The 19,330-nt window shown below is 56.2% G+C and overlaps 1 protein-coding gene across 3 annotated transcripts in view; it reads left to right on the top strand.

The window, feature by feature from the left end:
• The window catches only part of TTC28 (tetratricopeptide repeat domain 28), a 625,508-nt gene that overhangs the window by 595,520 nt on the left and 10,658 nt on the right, over positions 1 to 19,330 (top strand). For all 3 annotated transcript variants that reach the window (XM_072803063.1, XM_072803062.1, XM_072803064.1), the window contains 5 exons: positions 9,906 to 10,085; positions 11,928 to 12,648; positions 15,323 to 15,447; positions 17,699 to 17,930; positions 18,519 to 18,595. In XM_072803063.1, coding sequence (XP_072659164.1) covers positions 9,906 to 10,085; positions 11,928 to 12,648; positions 15,323 to 15,447; positions 17,699 to 17,930; positions 18,519 to 18,595 — 1,335 coding nt within the window. The remainder of the gene's footprint in view (positions 1 to 9,905; positions 10,086 to 11,927; positions 12,649 to 15,322; positions 15,448 to 17,698; positions 17,931 to 18,518; positions 18,596 to 19,330) is intronic.

Raw genomic sequence — 19,330 nt, 5'->3', positions numbered from 1 at the left:
GGGATACCAGCATTTAGTCCATAACAGACCCCAAGGAAAGCCCAAGGTGCCTGCACTCATGGAGGCCTGGCTCTCAGACAGGGAGGGCGTGATTGACGGGCCTAGGAGAGCAGACTGTAGGCCTGCATATCCTAGCGACTGTCTGCAGCCAGGTGGGAGTTTTGTCTTGCAGACATTCAGGTTGCCCCTCAGCGGCTCACTCTTCAGCTTCAGCCAGCTGGCAGAGGTGAAATGTGTCCTCAGGAAACCCCTCCTTGACAGCATTTCCCTGCCTGGCCAGCCAAGGACGTGTGTCAGCTTGCCCAGTATGTTTTAGGAGGCTGCATGCCTGCTAGGGCCCTCCAGACTTCTCTCGCTCAGGGAGCCAGGGGTGGTGGGAAGCCCAGAGCTTCGGGGTCTGGCAGTCTAGACTCACATCTGACACTGACCTTCCCCGGCTGGGTGACCTTAGCCAAGCTGTTTCTTGTCCTTGTTAGGAAGTGAGACCATGCCACAGAGTGTGTCAGGTCTGAGCAGGGCTGGGCTCAGAGGAGTGGGAGGAGCTCACAGGACAGCAGTAGCAGGAGGACTCCTGGAGAGAGGTGGCCGCTGTGCCATATAGCTGCCCCTCCTGGCACCCCAGGGCCTCTGGTCCCACCAGCACAGAGGCCCAGTCCTGTCTTCTCCTTCCCTGCAATGCACTGGGCTGCCCTGTCCTTTGTAGGACTGTTGTCCCCTTGGTGTCCTCTTTTTAATGAAGGGCCAAGACTTCAGAGAGCACCCAGCTCAGAGCATCTCAGATGCCATGCTTAGCGTGATTTGTGTGCCGTATCCCAGGGAAGAAATATACACCTATACCCTTAGGCTGATTTGTCATCAAATGGTCATGCAGACCATTTCAGTGACTTACTACCACCCCTGCTCGCCCTGAGCTCTACATTTTGCACTAATCCCCTGGATCCTCTGAAAGCTATTCAGACCTTCCATTCTTTCAGTTGCTTGGGCCTCCTGAGGCCCTTTGCACTCCCCTTTTTGTGTCTAGGTCCCAGATTATTTGCTCCATGAATATGGAATGGGCTGGTGGGGATGGTGAGGAGAGGCAGGGAGCAGAGGGCAAAGCTGGAGCCTGGGGCTGTGACCAAGCGTGTACTTGGATACTCAAGTCATCTGGAGCTGGCAAGCACCTCACCTCGTTCTGGCCCAGGTTGAATGTCCCCTCCTCTTAGAAGCCTTTCTTGCCCTCTTCTTCCATCAGCCTGCAGGCTTCATCCCCGTCCCTGCCACTGGTCCCATAATTACCCCATGTCTTTCACGGTACCCAATACCTCACTGGACTCAGAGCTTCACTCTTGGCCTACCCCACCTTTTCCCCCTTGCTCCCTCCCTGAAGGCAAGGATGGTGCCTCATCTCTGTGTCCCCAGCAGCTGGCATGGGGCCTGGTACATGTTGATACTTGGTCAAGTTTATGGAATGGTATGTGGTTCAAAGCTGTATTTGTTTTTTGCATGTAGTCTGGCATACAAAGCAGAAGACCCAAGGCACAAATCAGCCTGTGGACTTTGTGTGGCCGCTCTGTGTGGCACTTAGAAGCTTTCTCCAAGGCTAGGAGGCAGAAGAAAGGGGCTGGGCCTGCTCTTGCACAGCTTGGAATCCAGTGAGCCCCCAACCCTGCCAAGCAGCATGGTACCAGGATTCTGGCTTATTTCAGGGTAGGATCATGAGTCTCCCAACATGTCTGCAGGGGACCCACACGTGCCCCATTGAGTCAGGGGAAGGTGGTTACTGGGAAGGGGCTGTGCGCCTGAGGCAGAAATCCTCTAAGGTGAGAGCGGCCCGAAGAGGAAGGGGGAAGAGAGGCCGTGCTTCCCCCCAGGAGAGAAGCTGCAGCAGCTTGAGTCATCCTTCTCAGGGTTTCTACAAGTTTAGAAAATCTGCACTGTTTTTTTCTCCCTGAGAACTTTCCCCTGTGACTTAAACAGTAAAAATGTGGAAGGTCAGTTCATGCACAGTTCTAACCCTCCACAAGTTAAAACAGTGCATGAAACCAGCCTTCATGACGTTACCTGTCCAAGGCAGGGGAAGCCCGACCACAAGGCTGCTGTGTTGTTCGGGACCTACACTGTAGGAACGGATGGGATGGAAGTGCTCCCCCCCCCCGCACCGCACACCCACCTGCAGGGATGTGGTCTCATCTTGAAGTGAGGCATTTAGTTCAAAAGCATCTCCTTGGTTCCGGATAGTTAAACTATTCTCTTGTATGACTGAAGTGTTCGAATACTGTTAAGGAGTGTGGCTGCCTCATAAGAGACCCAGACTGAAACCTTTCAAGGGCCATTAAATGGTCAGCAAAAGAGTTTGTCCTTGGGTAGCTGAAGTGATCCGTTATGTTCTGGTAAAAGCACTTCACTGAAAAGTTCCATCCATTCATTCAACAAGCACTTGTTGACACGTGTTGGGTACACACCATCCTGGACATGGAGGAGGTGGCAAAGAGGGTGGCAGTCCGTGTCTGATGCTCCCAGACCGTGCTCAGGTCGGGTGGGCTGCAAGGAGCGCCTCCTCAGCCAGGCTGCCTGGGTGGAGGAGGAGGAGGAGGAAGGGGAGGAGGAGGAGAAGGAGGAGGAAGGCCAGGCCTTCCTCCCTCATCCCAAGGCCAGCACACCAAGCTCCAGCGGCCACTAGAGGGCGACACGACACCATCTGCCTGCCTGCCCGCCTGCTCCCAGCGCCATCAGCTGCCCAGCAGAGCCAGACCCTTTTCCGCATTTTCAATGAAAATACAAATCAAAACCAAAAGTCCAACCTTATGAATCACTGACACTTCAAGACTAAGACGATTAGCCTCTTCACATAGGGCCTATAATTATTTGAACAACTGCCTCTGCATAGCCCCAGTCCTGTGGCTAAGGGATTGGGTCAGACAGTATGAAAAGTGGAACAGAATAATATTTTACTGTAGGCTTGCACCAGTATTTGATTTAATTTGGCTTAAGGGAAACACCGCTGTGGCTCTTTCCTGGAAGCACGCTGTCCTTTGCTGTCAGGATGGGGCGAGTGTGTCCAGCTGTCTTTGAGGAGGGCCCAGCTACATCTGCACATGACCCATCATCAGACATTAAGTCAAGTCCTGCTGATACCCACAGGAGAAAATGTCACCAAAGAAAAGTTGCCAGGGTTTCGTGTGAAAGGGACTGGGACCTTATATGTGTCCCTGGCATTCATTTTTAGTCAAACAAGAGTAAAGGACAGTAAAACCATGCCTCTGGGCCCTGCCTGTGGTGAAATGACAGACCCGGACCAGCTTTGTCTTGCAGCAGGGTCGTGTAAGAAGTTCGTGCCAACAGCTGTGTTCCATGAGACGCATCGGATGTGACGAGGCCCCCAAGGCTGCTCTAGGGGAAGCCGCTTGCTAACTCTGGTCCCAGATCACCCCCTCAGTTTGCAGACAGGGCTTCACTCAAATCCAGAAGCTGCTCTGATCAAGGAGCCAGATGTAGAGTAGGAAATTGCCTGGGATTTGGGTGAATCATTCTTCAAAGGTCCAGATTGGGGGGCCTTTCAGGACCCCTGGAGTTTAGACTTATTCTAGTTGACTAGTCCCATCTTTATATATATATATATATTTACTCATGAGAGAAAGAGAGAGAAAGAGGGAGGGAGGCAGAGACAGAGAGAAAAGAAGGCTTCCCACAGAACAGGGAGCCTGATATGGGACTGGATCCCAGGACCCCAGGATCATGACCTGAGTGGAAGGCAGATGCTTACCTGACTGAACCATCCAGGCACCCTCTAGTCCCATCTTTACCATTATTTTCATTTATTGAAATTCCCTGTTTCCTATATTTGCAGTATAAAGCTGTAGTTGTAGGATAGGCAGCAAGAGTGAACGACCTTGATCAGAAGGAAAAGTATTCCTCCCCCACCTCTGTGCTTGATGAAGGGGGCTGCCTGTTTATGTGGACTTGCCTATCACAGGGCCCCCGGAAATGTACTTGACACCTGCTATTCAGGTTGGTTGGGCTGGTATGCTGGGGCTCTGGGGATTTGCCCCAACCTCTCATCTAAGCATGTAAGGCAGAGGCAGAGCTCAGCTCTGACCAAGTCATGCCCTTAATTTCTTGCAAAATCCAGTAGCCTGGGAAACCAGCTCACCCCAGAACAGATGCTCCAGCAGATAAGACTGCCCACCTAGGGGTCTAAACAGATTCAGGGTTTGGAGATGGCCAGGGAATATTGGTCCCCAGAAATAAACAGACCTCCACTCCTGACCATGGAACAGGGGATGAGGCCCCCTCAAGACTGGCATACTTGGGGTTGGCAGCCCCACTGCCAGCCTGTCTAATTGATTACTGAGTGAGACATCTGTAGTGATATTCAAATGAGGACAGACGTCACCCAAGGACGGCAAGCATTTCCACAACTGATTAGGGCAAGGAATAATGGAGGCAATAAGCTGCCCAAAGCTGTAAAACTGGCAGTGAGAGCACTCAGACTGATGAGTGGCCTCCTGGGAGGTGAGTGTCCCCACCTGGGTCAGCACTGTTGGGTTCTGGCTCTGCTACAGTGGGTGTTCAACAGTGGCTGTCTCAGCCCCACGCGGGCAGATCCCACCCCTGAAGGTCACATGCTTGTTTTTCCCGGGTCAGCAGAGAATGAGAGGGCCACTCTTGCACAGAGGCCCCCACCCCCCAGCATGGGCAGACCCTCTGGCTGTCCATTGGTCATGTTTCCCCAATGTCCAAGTCCCAAACCCCACCCTTCACTGGTTCTTCAGGCAAACCAATGGTTTGTTGTTGGGATGACCAAAGAATATAGTCAGGTGGGTTGACTTTGACTCTTGCATTTCTGGTTGCATTACAGCATCTACAGTCTTTGTAGGTTTCAGTCATGCTTTGAGGGTTATTTCCAACAGTTAGATGATATTTGCTGAAACCATCTACATCCAACTACAATGCCAAAATTTCCCAGAAACATCACAGAAAAGGCTTCTCTACCTTAAAAAGTTCTGTATGATTAGTTCACTCGATCAAAAATATGAGTCAGGAAAAAATCCCAAAATTTGTCCTGTGATTTTGAATCAGGAAAAGATCCCAGATTCCTGCCAGTTCTTGCTTCTGGGATCCTTGTTATAGACAGTAGAGTCCATTTTATTCCAAATCGAATCTGCTAGAAAGTCACAGACCCAGGAGTTTTCTTTCCCTCCACCAACCCCAGGGATGTTTATTCCTCTGGCCTGTGATGCTGTGACATTCTGAGCAGCTTCACGTGTCCTCTAGCGAAAAGGAAGCTCCCTGCATGTAGAGGGTGCACGCTGATCCTTTGAACCCCGGTGACCTTTGTGGCGCACAAAGCTCTTAAGCCAGAAGCCAGGGCACCTGCAATATCACATTTAATATCAGCGCTTCTGAACAAATCAGGGCCGCTGGTCACCGTGAGTGTGTATAGGAGATCCCTACTGAAAAAATGGCGATCAGATCAGAAGTCACCACCAGCCATACATTCAGGATCTGTGGCGGTTGCCTAGGAGACTGCAGATTTGGAAATTGGATTTCAGGGTTACTCTTTGGTGGCAGACTTCAGAGGTGTCAGGTGTCACAGGCACTCAGTAAATAGCTGGTAGATGATGGTGATGGTGCCATGAGGACGAGAAGAATGGTAGTGAGGTTGGTCTCTCAGTGTCCCTGGGTTAAGGTTTGGAACTGGATGTTCCAGAGGTGCCACTTACATGTTTAGCCACGTGAATGTTTATAAGCACCAGAGGGAAAGGGAATGAGTTATACAAGAAATTAAGGTGCAAGAAAAAAAAAACAGTGTGATTGACCCTTGAACAACACGGGTCATATGTAATGTGGGGCGACAACCTTCTGTGCAATGAAATATCCAAATGTAACTTTTGACTCTCTCAAAACTTAACTACTAATAGCCTACTATTACTCGGAAGGCTTATAAATAACAAGGAGTTGATTAACATGTTTTTAAGTTACCTGTATGATATACTGTAATCCTACAGTAAAGAAGCTAGAGAAAAGAAGGTGTATTAAGAAAATCATCAGGAAGAAAAAATGCCTTTACAGTCTTGTCCTATGTTTGCTGGAAAAAACCCACGTATATGTGGGTCCACGCCATTCAAACCCATGCGGTTTAAGGGTCAACTATAAAAATTATAGGGCCTATGTTCACCTTACTTCAAGAACCTGCAGACAGTTATGAATTCACATTTGACTAGTGTGTCCTAAGTGCCCACCAGGTGCCAGGTACCACACCTCCACAGCCGGCTGTGACCCACAGGCCTGTGAGGTGATGGATGTGCACACTATCTAGTGGGCTCAGTCGGGGGATAGAAACTGGATTAGCCAGAGGATGTTTAGTAGACTTATTCCATGTGGCAAAAGAGTTCAGTTAGCTATAAGGACACTATCTAGTTTTCTCGGGCTGAGGGAGTTGACCCAAAGAAAGGTTGGGCACCGAGAAAGCTGTGTGGTTCAGCCCACGGGATAGCAGAGACAGTCACTGGTTTGGCCAGGCTGGAGCTGGTCCCAGGTTGCTGGCAAGCAAAGGCTACTCTCTGCATGGGGGCAGGAGAGCAGCCGATCAGCTTCGGGCAGCAAGGGTGGCAGTGAGAGTCCAGGCGCCTGCTGGGGCAGGAGGCCTGCAGGGTGTGCAGGTTCCATGGGTCCTGGTTGTCGTGTAGCAAGGGCTGCGGGAAGGTTATCCCGCACATGATAGATGGACACATTCTGGGCTTTGCTGCATGTCTCCAAACACACGCTGCTGACCTGGGCCAGCAGGAGAGCCCTCACTTGGCGTTGCTCGTCTGCGCCCTCCAGCAAGGAAGCTCAGGAGACCCAGCTGCAGGGACCAAGTCACCGGGCAAGTGTTGATGGGGCACTGGGAGCTGCGAGTCTGTAAAGTGACAACAGTCGCCCACACCCACCTGCGGGTGTCCACTGCCCACCCCATCTAAGGGAACAGCCCTCCCCCTCTGCAAATTCTGGGCCTGGCCTGTGTCCACTCATTGCCAGACTTCCCTGCTGGGGCACTCAGTCTCCCCTTTTCCATCCTAGGCCTGGAATGCACTGGGATGAGCAGGGTCACTGGGAGAGTAGACAGATTTTAGCACCCCCCCTTCTGTGTTGGTCTACTTTAAAAGATCCGTTTCTAGAAACGTCAGAGGTCAGAAAGTCTGAGTCTTTGCTGGAATTTGTTGGACTCTGTTAGTTGCTGATATGGGGCTGATGCTGAGGAGCCCTTTTATCTCTCAAACCCAGGATTTAAGAAACCAGCAGATCCCCTTTCTAGACTGAGATACAGAGGCACGGAGAAGCCTTCCCCTGCATTGTCTCTCCTTTTCTAATAGATGATATGTAATTTGGATAGAGACATCACTTTATTTTCCGTTTTCAAGTTCACATTGGATTATAGCTAATCTTTTAGTGCAAGGGCAATGCCCGTGTATCCTGGGGACCGAATTCAGAAGACAGTTTCCAGGGCATCTTTTCTGACACATTCGATTCGTTTCCCGCCGTCTTGTAACTGGAGCTGTCAGTCTGCCGTGAGGCCTGTCTGCCTGCAAGCCGGGCTGCTGACACTTGCCTCGTTCCATGCTACCCGGACGCTGGTCCCATCTGGGGCCCTCGCCCAGGGCTCTGCGCGGGTGCCAGCTCAGAACCAGCCATGAGTCACCAGACCTATGAAGTGGGGTATGCAGCTCATTCAGGGAAAACTCTCCCCATCTCCAGGCTAGAATTCCAGAGACTTCCCTCTCCTCACCATTGAGGTCACTCTTCACCAAGTCCTGGCAAGTCCCCCGTCCCCTTCTCCTTGTCTGAGTGACCGCACAGAGCCCATCTCCCGTGATACAATCTACCTCTGAACACTTCATTGGAGGTTGATGAGCAGAGAGTGCATGGCAGGTGCTTCCAGCCTGTGAGAGCCACACTTTCCTGTCTGACCTCGGGTGGGTCCTTCTGCAGTCTGGCTTCTGTGTCTCTCCCCAGCCTTGTTCTCTGTTTACCCTATGGGCCTCATCTGCCCAGGCCAGGCCTGCCCCTGTCCTCACAAGCCAGGGCAGCCCCTTGGCAGGGCCCATCATCACATCCTAGGTAGGTGCTCCCACCCTCTGAGGGTGCCATTTTGGACTTCTGTGGTGATGCCATACTTAATACTTTCTGACTCACTAATGGGTTCCTGTATACATTTGATTTTCCTGAGTGCATTGTTGTACCTTGCAAGCAGGGACTGACTCCAAAGCTTCTCTGGCTTCCCCATGGTCCACAGTAGGCATAAGATGGACCCTGCATAGCTGACAGAGAAGCCCAAGCCTGGTGAAGGAGTAGGGCCAACAGTAGGGCCATGCCACACTCACTACCACTCCTAGAGGTCAGGATCCCTAGTCACAGAGGACACCCGCACTGCCTTCAGGGACCTGACCTTGCCCGTCTTTAGGCTAATGCCCCAGATCAGGTCTCGCTGGCGGAGTTTGCAGAGTCCCTACAAAGACCCTACCAGTAACACCTCTCTAACAGCTCCAAGTTACATCCCTAACCTGCCCAGCACTCCTCTGTTCACCTTCAATTCATGCATATGGGTGCTCCTGTGACTGGGGACTTGCCTAAGAGTGATGTTGTCCCAGGGAAATCAGTGACCTATGCGATGACACCTGACAGGGACTGATTGGGGTTTGGGCCCTGAGTCCAGGAGTCCAGGGAGGGTCTACGAGGGTGGGGCCGGCATCTTGTCCAACAAATGCCTGGTGACCCTGGGTCAGCTGAGGATGGGTCCTGGGTTGCACATGAGGCAGGGGGCCTGAGCCCCCACATTGCCCACATGTCGGGCAGGAGGGCCCCTGCTGAGCCGTGAGTGGCTGTCACTGTTACGGCAGCTGACCCATCAGCGAGGTCAGGGCACCGTCGCCCGGCTCCTCCAGCCCACCTTCCAGGTCTTGGCATGCTGCAGCCACGGGTGAGCAGCTTCCCAGGGCCAGGAGGGGGCCTCAGTGTGACCAGGTTGAGCCCAGCAGGCCCAGGAGCTGACAGCAGGCTCCCAGCCCTCCTCACCTCCCCGTGCCAATCCAGAAATTCATCACAAGCAGTGTGACACACCCACTTCCTCGAGCCTGGGTTGTACGGTGATTCTTTTACCCCTTCTGGGGAAATAGCTCTTAAGCAAACAACGAGCAAATGGGCCTGAGAGTGTTTATCTCTGCTTTCTTTAGATGCATCTAGAATTTTAAAAAGAGAAAAAGCCACAGGGGGTTTGCACAGACTGAATGGCCCGCCAGGCAGTGTCACTTTGGGTTAGCTGAGTGACTGCTGCCGGCCTCAGCGCAGCACCCACAGCAGCACGTCAGACGGATTAGGCGTGCACATTCACTCCCGTGGAGCGCAGTGGCGCCCAGGCGGCCAGCGGGGGTGAGGGAGACAGGGGCCCGTGTGACTGTCCCCAGAGCCAGGGCTGGGCCAGGAGCCAGGCGCCCACTGCTCTCAGGTGGTCCTCTCCCCCAGCAGGCTCCGGGGGGCGTTCCTTGTGCAGCAGCAGCTCCTTGATCTCTGTTCACGTGCAGTGGGTCCAGTCTGGGTGTCACAGTGTCACGGGCTCTTATGACAGGAGTCACACCTGCACTGCTCTTAGCGTTTCTGGGCCAATGTAGCATCCCGTGGCCTGGCCCTCTGGGCTACACCCTGACTCCCAGGGCTCCTTCTGGGATAGACCACGGGGCCGGTCCTTGTCTTGTGGGGCATCCCCTCCTTGACAGGTGGCCGGGTCGCTCACCTCGCTATGCAGACTCAAAGAGGCCGGGGCCCGCCCTCCTCCTGGGGCAGGGCCCACGAGGCGGGCGGCAGCCCCCACTCGGCGATGCCCCCGTGGGCCCCCGGCGCCCGGCGCGAGGCTCGGCAGCGACTCAGGTGCCCGTGCTTCCCTGCAGGGCCTGATGCACTCCAGCGGCCCCGTGGGCCGGCACCGGCAGCTGGTCCTGGTTCTGGAGGGGGAGCTCTACCTCATTCCTTTCGCCCTCCTGAAGGGAAGCTCCTCCAACGAGTACCTGTACGAGCGCTTCGCCCTCATCGCCGTCCCCTCCATCCGCTCCCTGGGCCCACAGTCCAAGGTAAGCCTCGCTGGGGCTGCGGGCGCCCCGCTGTGGGCCCCGGAGCCGGCCTCCCCCGCCAGCCTTCACGGTGCGCGTCCGGTAGTTGGCGGCCAGGGAGGCTGCCCTTTGGAGTCCATCCGTGCAAGAGGGTGGGCGGCGGGCGGCCCTCCGGCCCCCTGACTGTTCTGCGCTATCCCAGGAAGCCACGACGTGTCATTTCTCTGAGAATGTCTTTGCCGTGACGACAGGGTTGTGAGCCGCTCAGAGGGCTGGGTCGGGCTCGAGGCGGGCGAGTATCTGAGGAAGCTGGTTTCCCCTGGCGCACCCTGACCTCGAGCTGACCGACGGGGCCGAGTCTGCCCACAGCGGAGGCGCCGCAGGCGGGGATGGAGGACAAGTATGATTACTGTCCAGTGGAAGAGGGTCCCACAGGCCAGCGAAAGAACTGAACACAAACGAGGTGGCTTTCAGGAGACAGACAGGATTTGGGTCTCATTCAGTAAAAGTCAGTCTGGGCAGAAATGTCTGTGAAAATCAAGGAGGCGACTGTGGGCCGTCCACGGAGTCAGAGGTCCCACCCCGCAGCCAGCCTTGGCCCGCGCACCCGGTACCCGGTTAGAGAGCCTTCCAGCCAGCCCTGATCCCCTTCCCCTTCTCCAAACTCTTTCAGACCCTCCTGGCCCCCAGGCCCCGGGCCTGCACTGCGGCTGCCCCACCTGCCCCAGCTGGCTGGCTCAGCCTTCAAGCTTGAACTTGCCCTCAAGCTGCCAGCTGCTCTCAGAGCCCGCAGATCGCCAGGCAGAGCTGGGTCAGACAGGGCTCCTCCCAGGGGGAGCAAGTGGCTCGTTTAGGAACCCAAACCCTGGGCCCTGGGTGTGGGCGGCCCCCACGGGACCTGCCGTGGCCTCTGTTGACCTCGGTCAATGGCATGGTTCAAACCCGGTCAACTTCTGCCTCACAAGGTTTCAGAAATCTTTGTTTTGACTGTTTCCTGTTGCTGGGTTGTAACTTTCTTGTGGAACAGGATCAAAGTGAAAGAAATGATCTTCCCTGAGTTTTTTGAGTGTCCGTGGCTGACTATGAATCCCAGTTGCAAAGTGAGCCGGCCTCTTGGGACACGTCCTGCCCAGAGCACCCTGGCAGTCAGAGGTGGCCCGCACTAGGAGAGCTTCGTGGTGATGACACTGCAAGCTGGCTGCTTGCCAGGCTAGCCAGGGTCTCCTGACAGACGCCCGACAGGTGCTTCTCATACCCAGAGTTTGAGGCATCACCAAGTAGAGCCACCAGAAAGTTATTGTGAAGTAATGTGATACTTAGATGTTTCCCCAAAAGCCGAAAGGCATCGTTGGGGGGAAATCAGAACTTTGCTGGACTTCTCTATGCTGATTTTATGACTTCTCTATGCTGATGATTTTATTTGCAGCACGTAAAGCAGATGACAACTATCATCTTTTCAGTACGTTGTGCCTGTACAGGGCTTAGGCTAGCCCTGTCTCCACTGAGAGTGACTTGGCCTTTTGTCACCCTCAGAGCCCTGACTCATTGGAAGTGGGTCTCCTCCTGTTTGGGGGCCTACAGGGCAGTCTGTGGGAGCAAGACGCATGGGGCAGGCCTCCTGCTACAGCGCCTCCAAGAGGGGCCCTTCCTAAGATCCAGTCCTGATTTTCAAGAGCTTACGTAGTAGCAGGTGTGATGCTCAGGAGGACGAGCAGCTGGGTCAAAATGGTGTTGAAAATTAGAGGGAAGGAGGTTATTGGGAGACCAGGTGTAGCCGAGCTGGACCCAGCCTTGTGCTCACCAGGAGCCTCAGGCCACCGTCTGATGGGTGGCATGGTCTGCTTGTCTGTCTTCCCCTCCCAGTCTCACCTGAGGAAGAACCCGCCCACATACTCCAGCTCCACGTCCATGGCGGCCGTTGTCGGTAACCCCAAGCTCCCGTCAGCAGTGATGGACAGGTGGCTGTGGGGGCCCATGCCGTCGGCCGAGGAGGAAGCATACATGGTGTCAGAGCTGCTGGGCTGCCAGCCCCTGGTGGGCAGCGTGGCCACCAAAGAAAGGGTCATGAGTGCCCTGACGCAGGCAGAGTGTGTCCACTTTGCCACCCACATCTCCTGGAAACTGTCGGCCCTGGTCCTCACACCCAGCGTGGACAGCAACCCCGCCGGCAGCAAGAGCTCCTTTGGCCACCCCTACACGATCCCCGAGTCCCTGCGGGTGCAGGACGATGCCAGCGATGGGGAGAGCATCTCGGACTGCCCGCCCCTGCAGGAGCTGCTGCTCACGGCGGCCGACGTCCTGGACCTGCGGCTTCCCGTGAAGCTGGTGGTCCTCGGCTCCTCGCAGGAGTCCAGCAGCAAGGTCACCGCTGACGGGGTCATCGCGCTGACACGGGCCTTTCTGGCTGCCGGCGCCCAGTGTGTTCTCGTGTCTCTGTGGCCTGCGCCTGTGGCTGCTTCCAAGATGTTTCTCCACGCCTTCTACTCCTCCCTGCTGAATGGCCTGAAAGCCAGCGCCGCCCTGGGGGAGGCCATGAAGGTGGTGCAGAGCAGCAAGGCCTTCTCACACCCTTCCAACTGGGCAGGTAGGAGTGTGGACCACCTGCCAGCACCTGTCAGGGGACCCCAGGGCTAGGTCCTTACAGCCTCCCGGGGGAGGGGGGCAGGACAGGGCGCTGGGGAGAAGCAGCGTGGGGAGGTGCAGGAGAGGGCTTTGTTTGCTGAGACTCTTGTCTTCTGCCAAAACCAGTCATTTGGCATGTGGTATTAGTCTTTTGTTTTTTTTTTTACAATTTTATTTATTTATTTATTTATTTATTTATTTATTTATTTATTTATTTATTTATTTATGAGAGTGCATGTGAGCATGGGGGGAGGGGAGGGCAGAGGGAAAAGGAGAGAGAATCTCAAGCAGACTCCCCACTGAGTGTGGAGCCCGACTCAGGGCTTGATCTCATGACTCTGAGATCCCGACCTGAGCCGAAATCAAGAGTTGGACGCTCAATGGACTGCACCAACCCGACACCCCTAAAGTAGTCTTTGTGACTAGAGAGCAGCAGATGAGTCTGCCATTGGAGTATGAGCATAGGCTTCTCCTGGGACTAGAGTGCTGGTTGACTCATTTTATGGCGCCCTGTGGTGTCCCAGGACTGTAGCAAAGAGCCGCATTGTAGAAAGCCCCTTAGTTCAGCCATCGGGTCTGACCTGCTCTGTGCCGGGCTGTGACCTGAGACGGGTCTTACCCCTTCTGAAGTCTTGTGGCACATGTACTACTCATTCTGGAAGGCCGACAGCACCTGCTCTGAGCGGGCCTGCCACAGGGGTTGCAGGTCTGGGAGTGAAGGGAATGTTCTCCGTGACGTCTGGTCATAGGAGGTGCGGCAAGGGGTGACCCGTGGACCCTCCCATGTGGGAGGCCTCCCGACAGGCTGCCAAGCCAGAGTCCAGCCCCACCCCAGCCTCCCTCCCACGTGGCCTCACCCAGCGGGGCCACATTGCTGACACCCCCCGGGGCCTTCAGTCTGCGGCTGTCCCTCAGGATTGGCTCCTGCACATCCCCAGGTGAAGTCCCACCAAGGCCGGAGCGATGGCACCGACCCACAAACATAGGGTCTTAAACTGGAGAAACAGAGGAATGCCCCAAACGGTATTTTCAAACATTTATATTTTGTTTTAATCCACATACACATTGAAAAACTGGCAACAAAACCGCTTTCATCTGGCTCTTCCTCTGGAAATAAATGATAAATGCAGTCTGCGTGTGCCACCACGGCTGGTGCCATTTCCCGTGGAGGAGCCCCTCATCCCCGGCACCCCTGGCCCGGGAGCCAGCACACCCCGAGCTGTGAGGCTGCGGGCCAGGTGGATGAGCGGCGGTGAGGAAATGGAAACGTGTGTTTACTTCACAAACACAACACCGCCCCGGTGCTTCCCAAAAAGGTATTCAGAAGAAACGAAATAGAAGCCATCCTGTTTCCTCGGGTGGCCCAGGGGGAGGAGGGGCAGGAGGGCCGGTGAGGGCCGGGGCCTGCCTCCTCCAGCTGCGGAGAGCAGAGGGCCCAGCAGAGGGGCCGGCGGGGCCTTCCGACTGCCGCAGCCGGAGGTCTGACTCCCGTGTGCCCCCGGCAGCCAGAAGGGGCTTTGGGCCCCGCATGGTCCCCCAGGGTGCTGTGCTGAGTTTGTGGGAGCCCGGCCTCTGTGCTTGGGGAGCCCCTCCCCATCTTCCCAGTGTGTCCACGGATATGGTGTTTTTGTCCTTGTTTTAGGGACAGATGATACATGAGTCACCGCTCAGTGCTGGAAAATGGTGTTTAAATCACGCTGCCCTGCTAACCCTAAAAACAGCCTTGGCTCATTCATGCTCTTGGAAAACCCCATTTCTCCATCACTTGAGGGCAGCTTGGTCCTCAAGTTGCTTGGTGGCTGGAGGAGACCGCTCTGTCTGCCTCCCCCAGGCCCTGCAGCTGGGAGTGGGGCAGGATCCAGGTAGATGTGTGGGTCCTCGGCAGCCCAGGCTGCTTGCTCGTTCCTACAACCAGAGCAGAGTACCTCCTGCCCCGTACCTGGTGGCTTTGTCCCCGGGCGTGTCCCAGACAGACACAGGTGCATCTCCGGGGAAATGGGGCGGATCATTCCTTGGGATGGTGGCCAAGCCTAGGAAGGGCCCTGGGGCCTGGGGGGAGCCCATCAGCTGGGGGGGGGGGGGGTACGGGACTACGAGGCCTCTTCCTGCCTTCCTCACTGTGTAGCAGGAAAGCAGAGGCACTTTCCTGAGCAGCTTTCACGGCGAAACAGTGCTCACCACTCACTGAACAGAGAAACAGTATGGATTATTTTTCTTAATTTTTGTTTTATTTTTAAGATTGTATTTATTTGAGAGAGAGAGAACAAGAGAGCACAAGCAGGGGGAGGGGCAGAGGGACAGGGAGACACAGGCTTCTCGCTGAGCAGGGAGGCTGACATGGGGCTCGATCCCAGAACCCCAGGATCATGACCTGAGCAGATGGCAGATGCTTAACCAACTGAGCCACCCAGGAGCCCCAAAACAGTATTGGTTCTTAAAAGGGGCACAAGGACACTGAAGGGCCCCCGGTGAGTTAGACATCCCGTAGTCCGTTCCGTGGAGGAGCTTTGCTGTGCAGCCCCTCTTGGTGGCAGGGTGGCTGTAAGGCCCGGGGCAGGCGGGGGGGGGGGGGGGGGGGGGACCGACCAGCCCGAGCTGAGGGCGGGCTCTGAGATGCCCTTCTGTGTCCTCCACAGGGTTCACACTCATCGGGAGTGACGTTAAACTGAATAGTCCCTCGTCGCTCATCGGCCAGGCCCTCACGGAGATCCTCCAGCACCCAGAGCGCGCCCGGGACGCCCTGCGAGTGCTGCTGCACCTGGTAAGGGCCCTCCCCCAGGCTCCTGGGGCCCCGCTGCCCTGGAGAGCCGGCGGAGGGGCACGAGAAGGGAGGCTGCGGCCTGTCCCAATCACCAGGGACATGAGCCAGGTGGAGGGGACCTTGTGCTAGGACATCCACAGGTTGAGCCAGTCGGTTGAATGGTGGGCATGATGTGTCATGGGGATGCTGCAGCCTCCTTGCCAAGGTCCTGGGGCCCACGCTGCAGCTCTTTCTGGGCTGTGAAGATTTGGGCAAATCACCCGCATCTCTGAGCTTCAATTTCCTCATCTGGAAGGGGGATGTTTCCTGGTTATCTTGAGGCTTAGAGAAAAGGTGAGAAGCAGGCAGAAGTAGGGTCCTAGCGGCTGAGAGATGATATTCTGGAGTCACATGGCACTGGCCTTCCCCTCAATTTGGAGGAAGAGTCCAGGCACTGACCCTGTATTTACCCAGTCCCAGCCTCTGTGGGGTCAGGGGTGAGGGTACAGACAGAGGCTCTGCGTCATCGTCCACACATTGAAAAGTGAGAAATCAAGCTAAGCAGCGGTGACCTAGAACTAGTTCCACCCTTCCACTTTGATAACCAGGAAGGCACTTTCTAACGTTGCGAATTGTTAGCTTCCGTGGAGTTCTGAGCAAGAAAGACCAGCCCAGCCCCAGCCGTGTGGGTGGACATGCTCCTTCCAGACCCGATGCACACAGCTGCCCCACTGCCACCCCAAAGGACAGAGAGGCACAGGCCCTGGGAGCGGGCTGGAGGCTACGGCTGGGGAGTTTAGTTTGGGGGCTGGGTTCCAGGGAGCACGTCCCCTCTGCTGGGCAAACTTACTGCCCTGTGGGTCTGGGGCCCAGGGTGGTGGTGCTCAGGGTACTTCTGGTGGGAGGTCAGTCCTGTACATCCCTTAAGTTAGGGCTCACCTGATACCAGCGTGTGACCAGGTAGGAATGATGTCACCGGATACCCCAGGCAGCTCTCGAGCCAGCTTTGAGATAGCCCGCTCCTCCTGCCCCCGGGAGCTGTGCTCACTTGCCTTGAGACTCTGTGAAGACTCTTGACTGATTTTAACCTGTTCCTGGAAACTGTGCAGAGCGATTCAGCTGCTCAGCATTAGGACCCCTTCCGGTCCCCATCACCGCAGAGTCCCCTCCTTCCTTGCTGCGGCTCCCAGGCGGCTTCTCTTAGGTAACTGAACCACCGTCTCTACCCACGTGGCTGTCTTCTCCCAGACCGGGTCGTGGAGCAAGAGCCAGGCCTTGGCTCCCCACTCGGCCTTGAGGCCCCTCAGGCATGTTTAGAGGTTGTCTCTTCTTGGCTTCATTTCCTGGGGTGAGTCCAGGGGCCATGGGTCAGGTTTACAAGCCCTTACCTCCATTGCCCTTGACCCCAGTGGGCAATGTGTCTCCAAAGACCTTCCAGCCCGATGGCCTGGTTGTCTGTCCTGCCCAGGAACACTCGTGTCCTCCAACCTGTGAGGTCAGCCCCCAGCATCCCAGGGTGGTAGAAGGAAAGTCTTGGGTGACCTCTTGGACGACTCTTCTGCCCCTCTCATGATGGCACACGTGCCCCAGGGCATGCGGTAGTTCAGGACGGCCTGCGATTTCCCCGAGGGGGAGAGAAACTGCCAGGGAGGCCGATGCCATTGCAAGTACCATGGGATGCTCACCGGGGAGTTGACTAGCAGTTACTTGGACAAATTCAGCCCACGTGTGCCAGGCGTGGGTTTAGGCCCTGGCAGGTGGGAGGGGTACTTGAGGCCCAGGGGCCCCTGCTGTGGGATGGAGGGTGAGCCTGAAGTGCAGGGAAGAAGGGCAGTGGCAATCAGAACCCTGTGGTGGGTGCTGCTTGGCGCAGGCAAGGGCTATGGGCTGTGAAGGGGGTTCCCGAGGGCCTGAAGGTTTATCCTGGTGGTGGGGGTCTTTACGTGGCCTGGGGCAGGCACTGGCCTGAGAGTGGGCTGTGGCGTCTGTGGAGGAGAGCCCGGAGCAGGAGGTGTGGCCTAGGGCAGGGACAGAATTCTCTGTCTCCCAGCCTTGCTGACGCTGGAAAGTAACCCCTTTCCCTTTGGACCTTCCCTCTCGGGCTAGGCTGTTGCCACCGTGCCTTGGTCCTCAGGCCGGGGTGTCCAGGTGGCAGCAGGCAGCCCTGCACTGGCCTCAAACCTGAGGCTTCGGGTGCCCCCCCAAGCCACTGGGAGAGAAGCCAGGGCCTGCCCGTGACCGGAGTGGCGCTTCATTCCCGCTTCCCTTCCAGGTGGAGAAGTCCCTGCAGCGCATCCAGAATGGGCAGCGCAATGCCATGTACACGTCCCAGCAGAGTGTGGAGAACAAAGTGGGCGGCATCCCTGGCTGGCAGGCCCTCCTCACTGCCGTGGGCTTCCGGCTGGACCCCCCTGCCAGTGGCCTGCCGGCGGCCGTCTTCTTCCCAACCTCCGACCCGGGTGACCGGCTCCAGCAGTGCAGCAGCACCATCCAGTCCCTGCTGGGTGAGCCTCAGGCTGGGCTGGGCCACCGAGGGGCTGGCTCCCAGCGTGGGCACAGTAGTTGGTGGCTGTGGGCCCTGCCTCACGAGGGGTGTTGGACCTCACGGTGGGAAGGAGCGGGCATCCTGAGGTGGCAAGGAGTCGCAGAGGCAGGCCTCTGTGGATCTGGAGACCTGGAACACAGGGTGCACTCTGCCCCAGCAGGGCGCTGGCCCGGCGCCGCCTCTTCCCGGGCCGACAGGAAGGAACGCTGGGCAAACAGTGGCTGCCTTCGTGTTTAATTGGCAGCCTCGGATCTGCCAGAGCCATGGCCAAAGACCGGGGTGACGCAGGCTGCAGGTGCCACGGCTGCCTTTTGTGCTTCATTCAGAGGTGCTTCTGCCTGGGGCAGAGCCGGGTCCTGGGACTGTGACCACACACCGGGACGACTGGCCTTTCTCCAAGGCCCTTCTCTCTTTTCTCCAGTTAGACACAGACCCACACACCTGGCTGTCCCGAGCTTCTGTAATGCCACCGATGTGGAGTGTCTCAGGCTCGGTGCCCGGGAAGGCAGCCGGGCTGTGGGTAACACCGTCCTCCTTTTCCATTTAGGTCTGCCCAACCCTGCCCTCCAAGCCCTCTGCAAGCTCATCACTGCCTCGGAGACTGGCGAGCAGCTCATCAGCCGGGTGAGTTGAGCCAGGGTGGCTGAGCCCAGGCCCGAGGGCTGGGCTGAGCTGGAAGGACAGGGTGAATTGGCCCTACATGGGAACCTGCAAGTGACTTGGTCTTGTTACATTTTTCAGCCTCTGTGACTAGAAGGGAAAGATAAGGGCTGGGGGGTGAAACAGCCCCCTGCCCCGCCCCCTGCCAGGCACATGCACACCCGGGGGCAAAAGCCTCTCGTCTGTCTCTGGGAAGTGGGTTCCAAGAGCAGCAGGGCCTTCAGAGGATGCTTCAGGGGCCCCTGTGACCTACAGTCTCAGGGCATTTCCTGACCTCTCCATTCAGTGGCCTCCTGTACCTTGTCACCACCCCACCTCCAACTCTTTCTGCTGATTGCCAAGTGTTACAGCCACACTTCCTGAGCCAGCAGGTGTCTTGATACTTATCCTAGATCAGAGTATGAGCCCTGCCACTGAGGCACAGCAGTGAACACAAAGTCACTCTAATGCAAGATACTGCTTAGCAGGTTAGGGGAACGGAGATCTAATCCGGGCATCAGGACGATGCTAACTCTCAGCATCGCACAGGCCCTTCCCAACTCGGCCTCAGAGCTCCTACTCTTCCTACCGGCCAGTGAGGGTCTGGACTGTGAACCCCGGGGTGACCACAGTGTGGGGGAGGGCTTCTCAATGGCATAGCAACCCCTAAAGAGCACAGAATAGTTTTCTCTGGTCGGCTGGTAGTGTAATAACTTGAAA

Source organism: Canis lupus, chromosome 27 (genome assembly GCF_048164855.1).
Source record: "Canis lupus baileyi chromosome 27, mCanLup2.hap1, whole genome shotgun sequence".
Lineage (NCBI taxonomy): Eukaryota > Metazoa > Chordata > Mammalia > Carnivora > Canidae > Canis > Canis lupus.
Note: the sequence above shows the minus strand (reverse complement) of the source record. Positions and strands in the feature narration are given on the sequence as shown.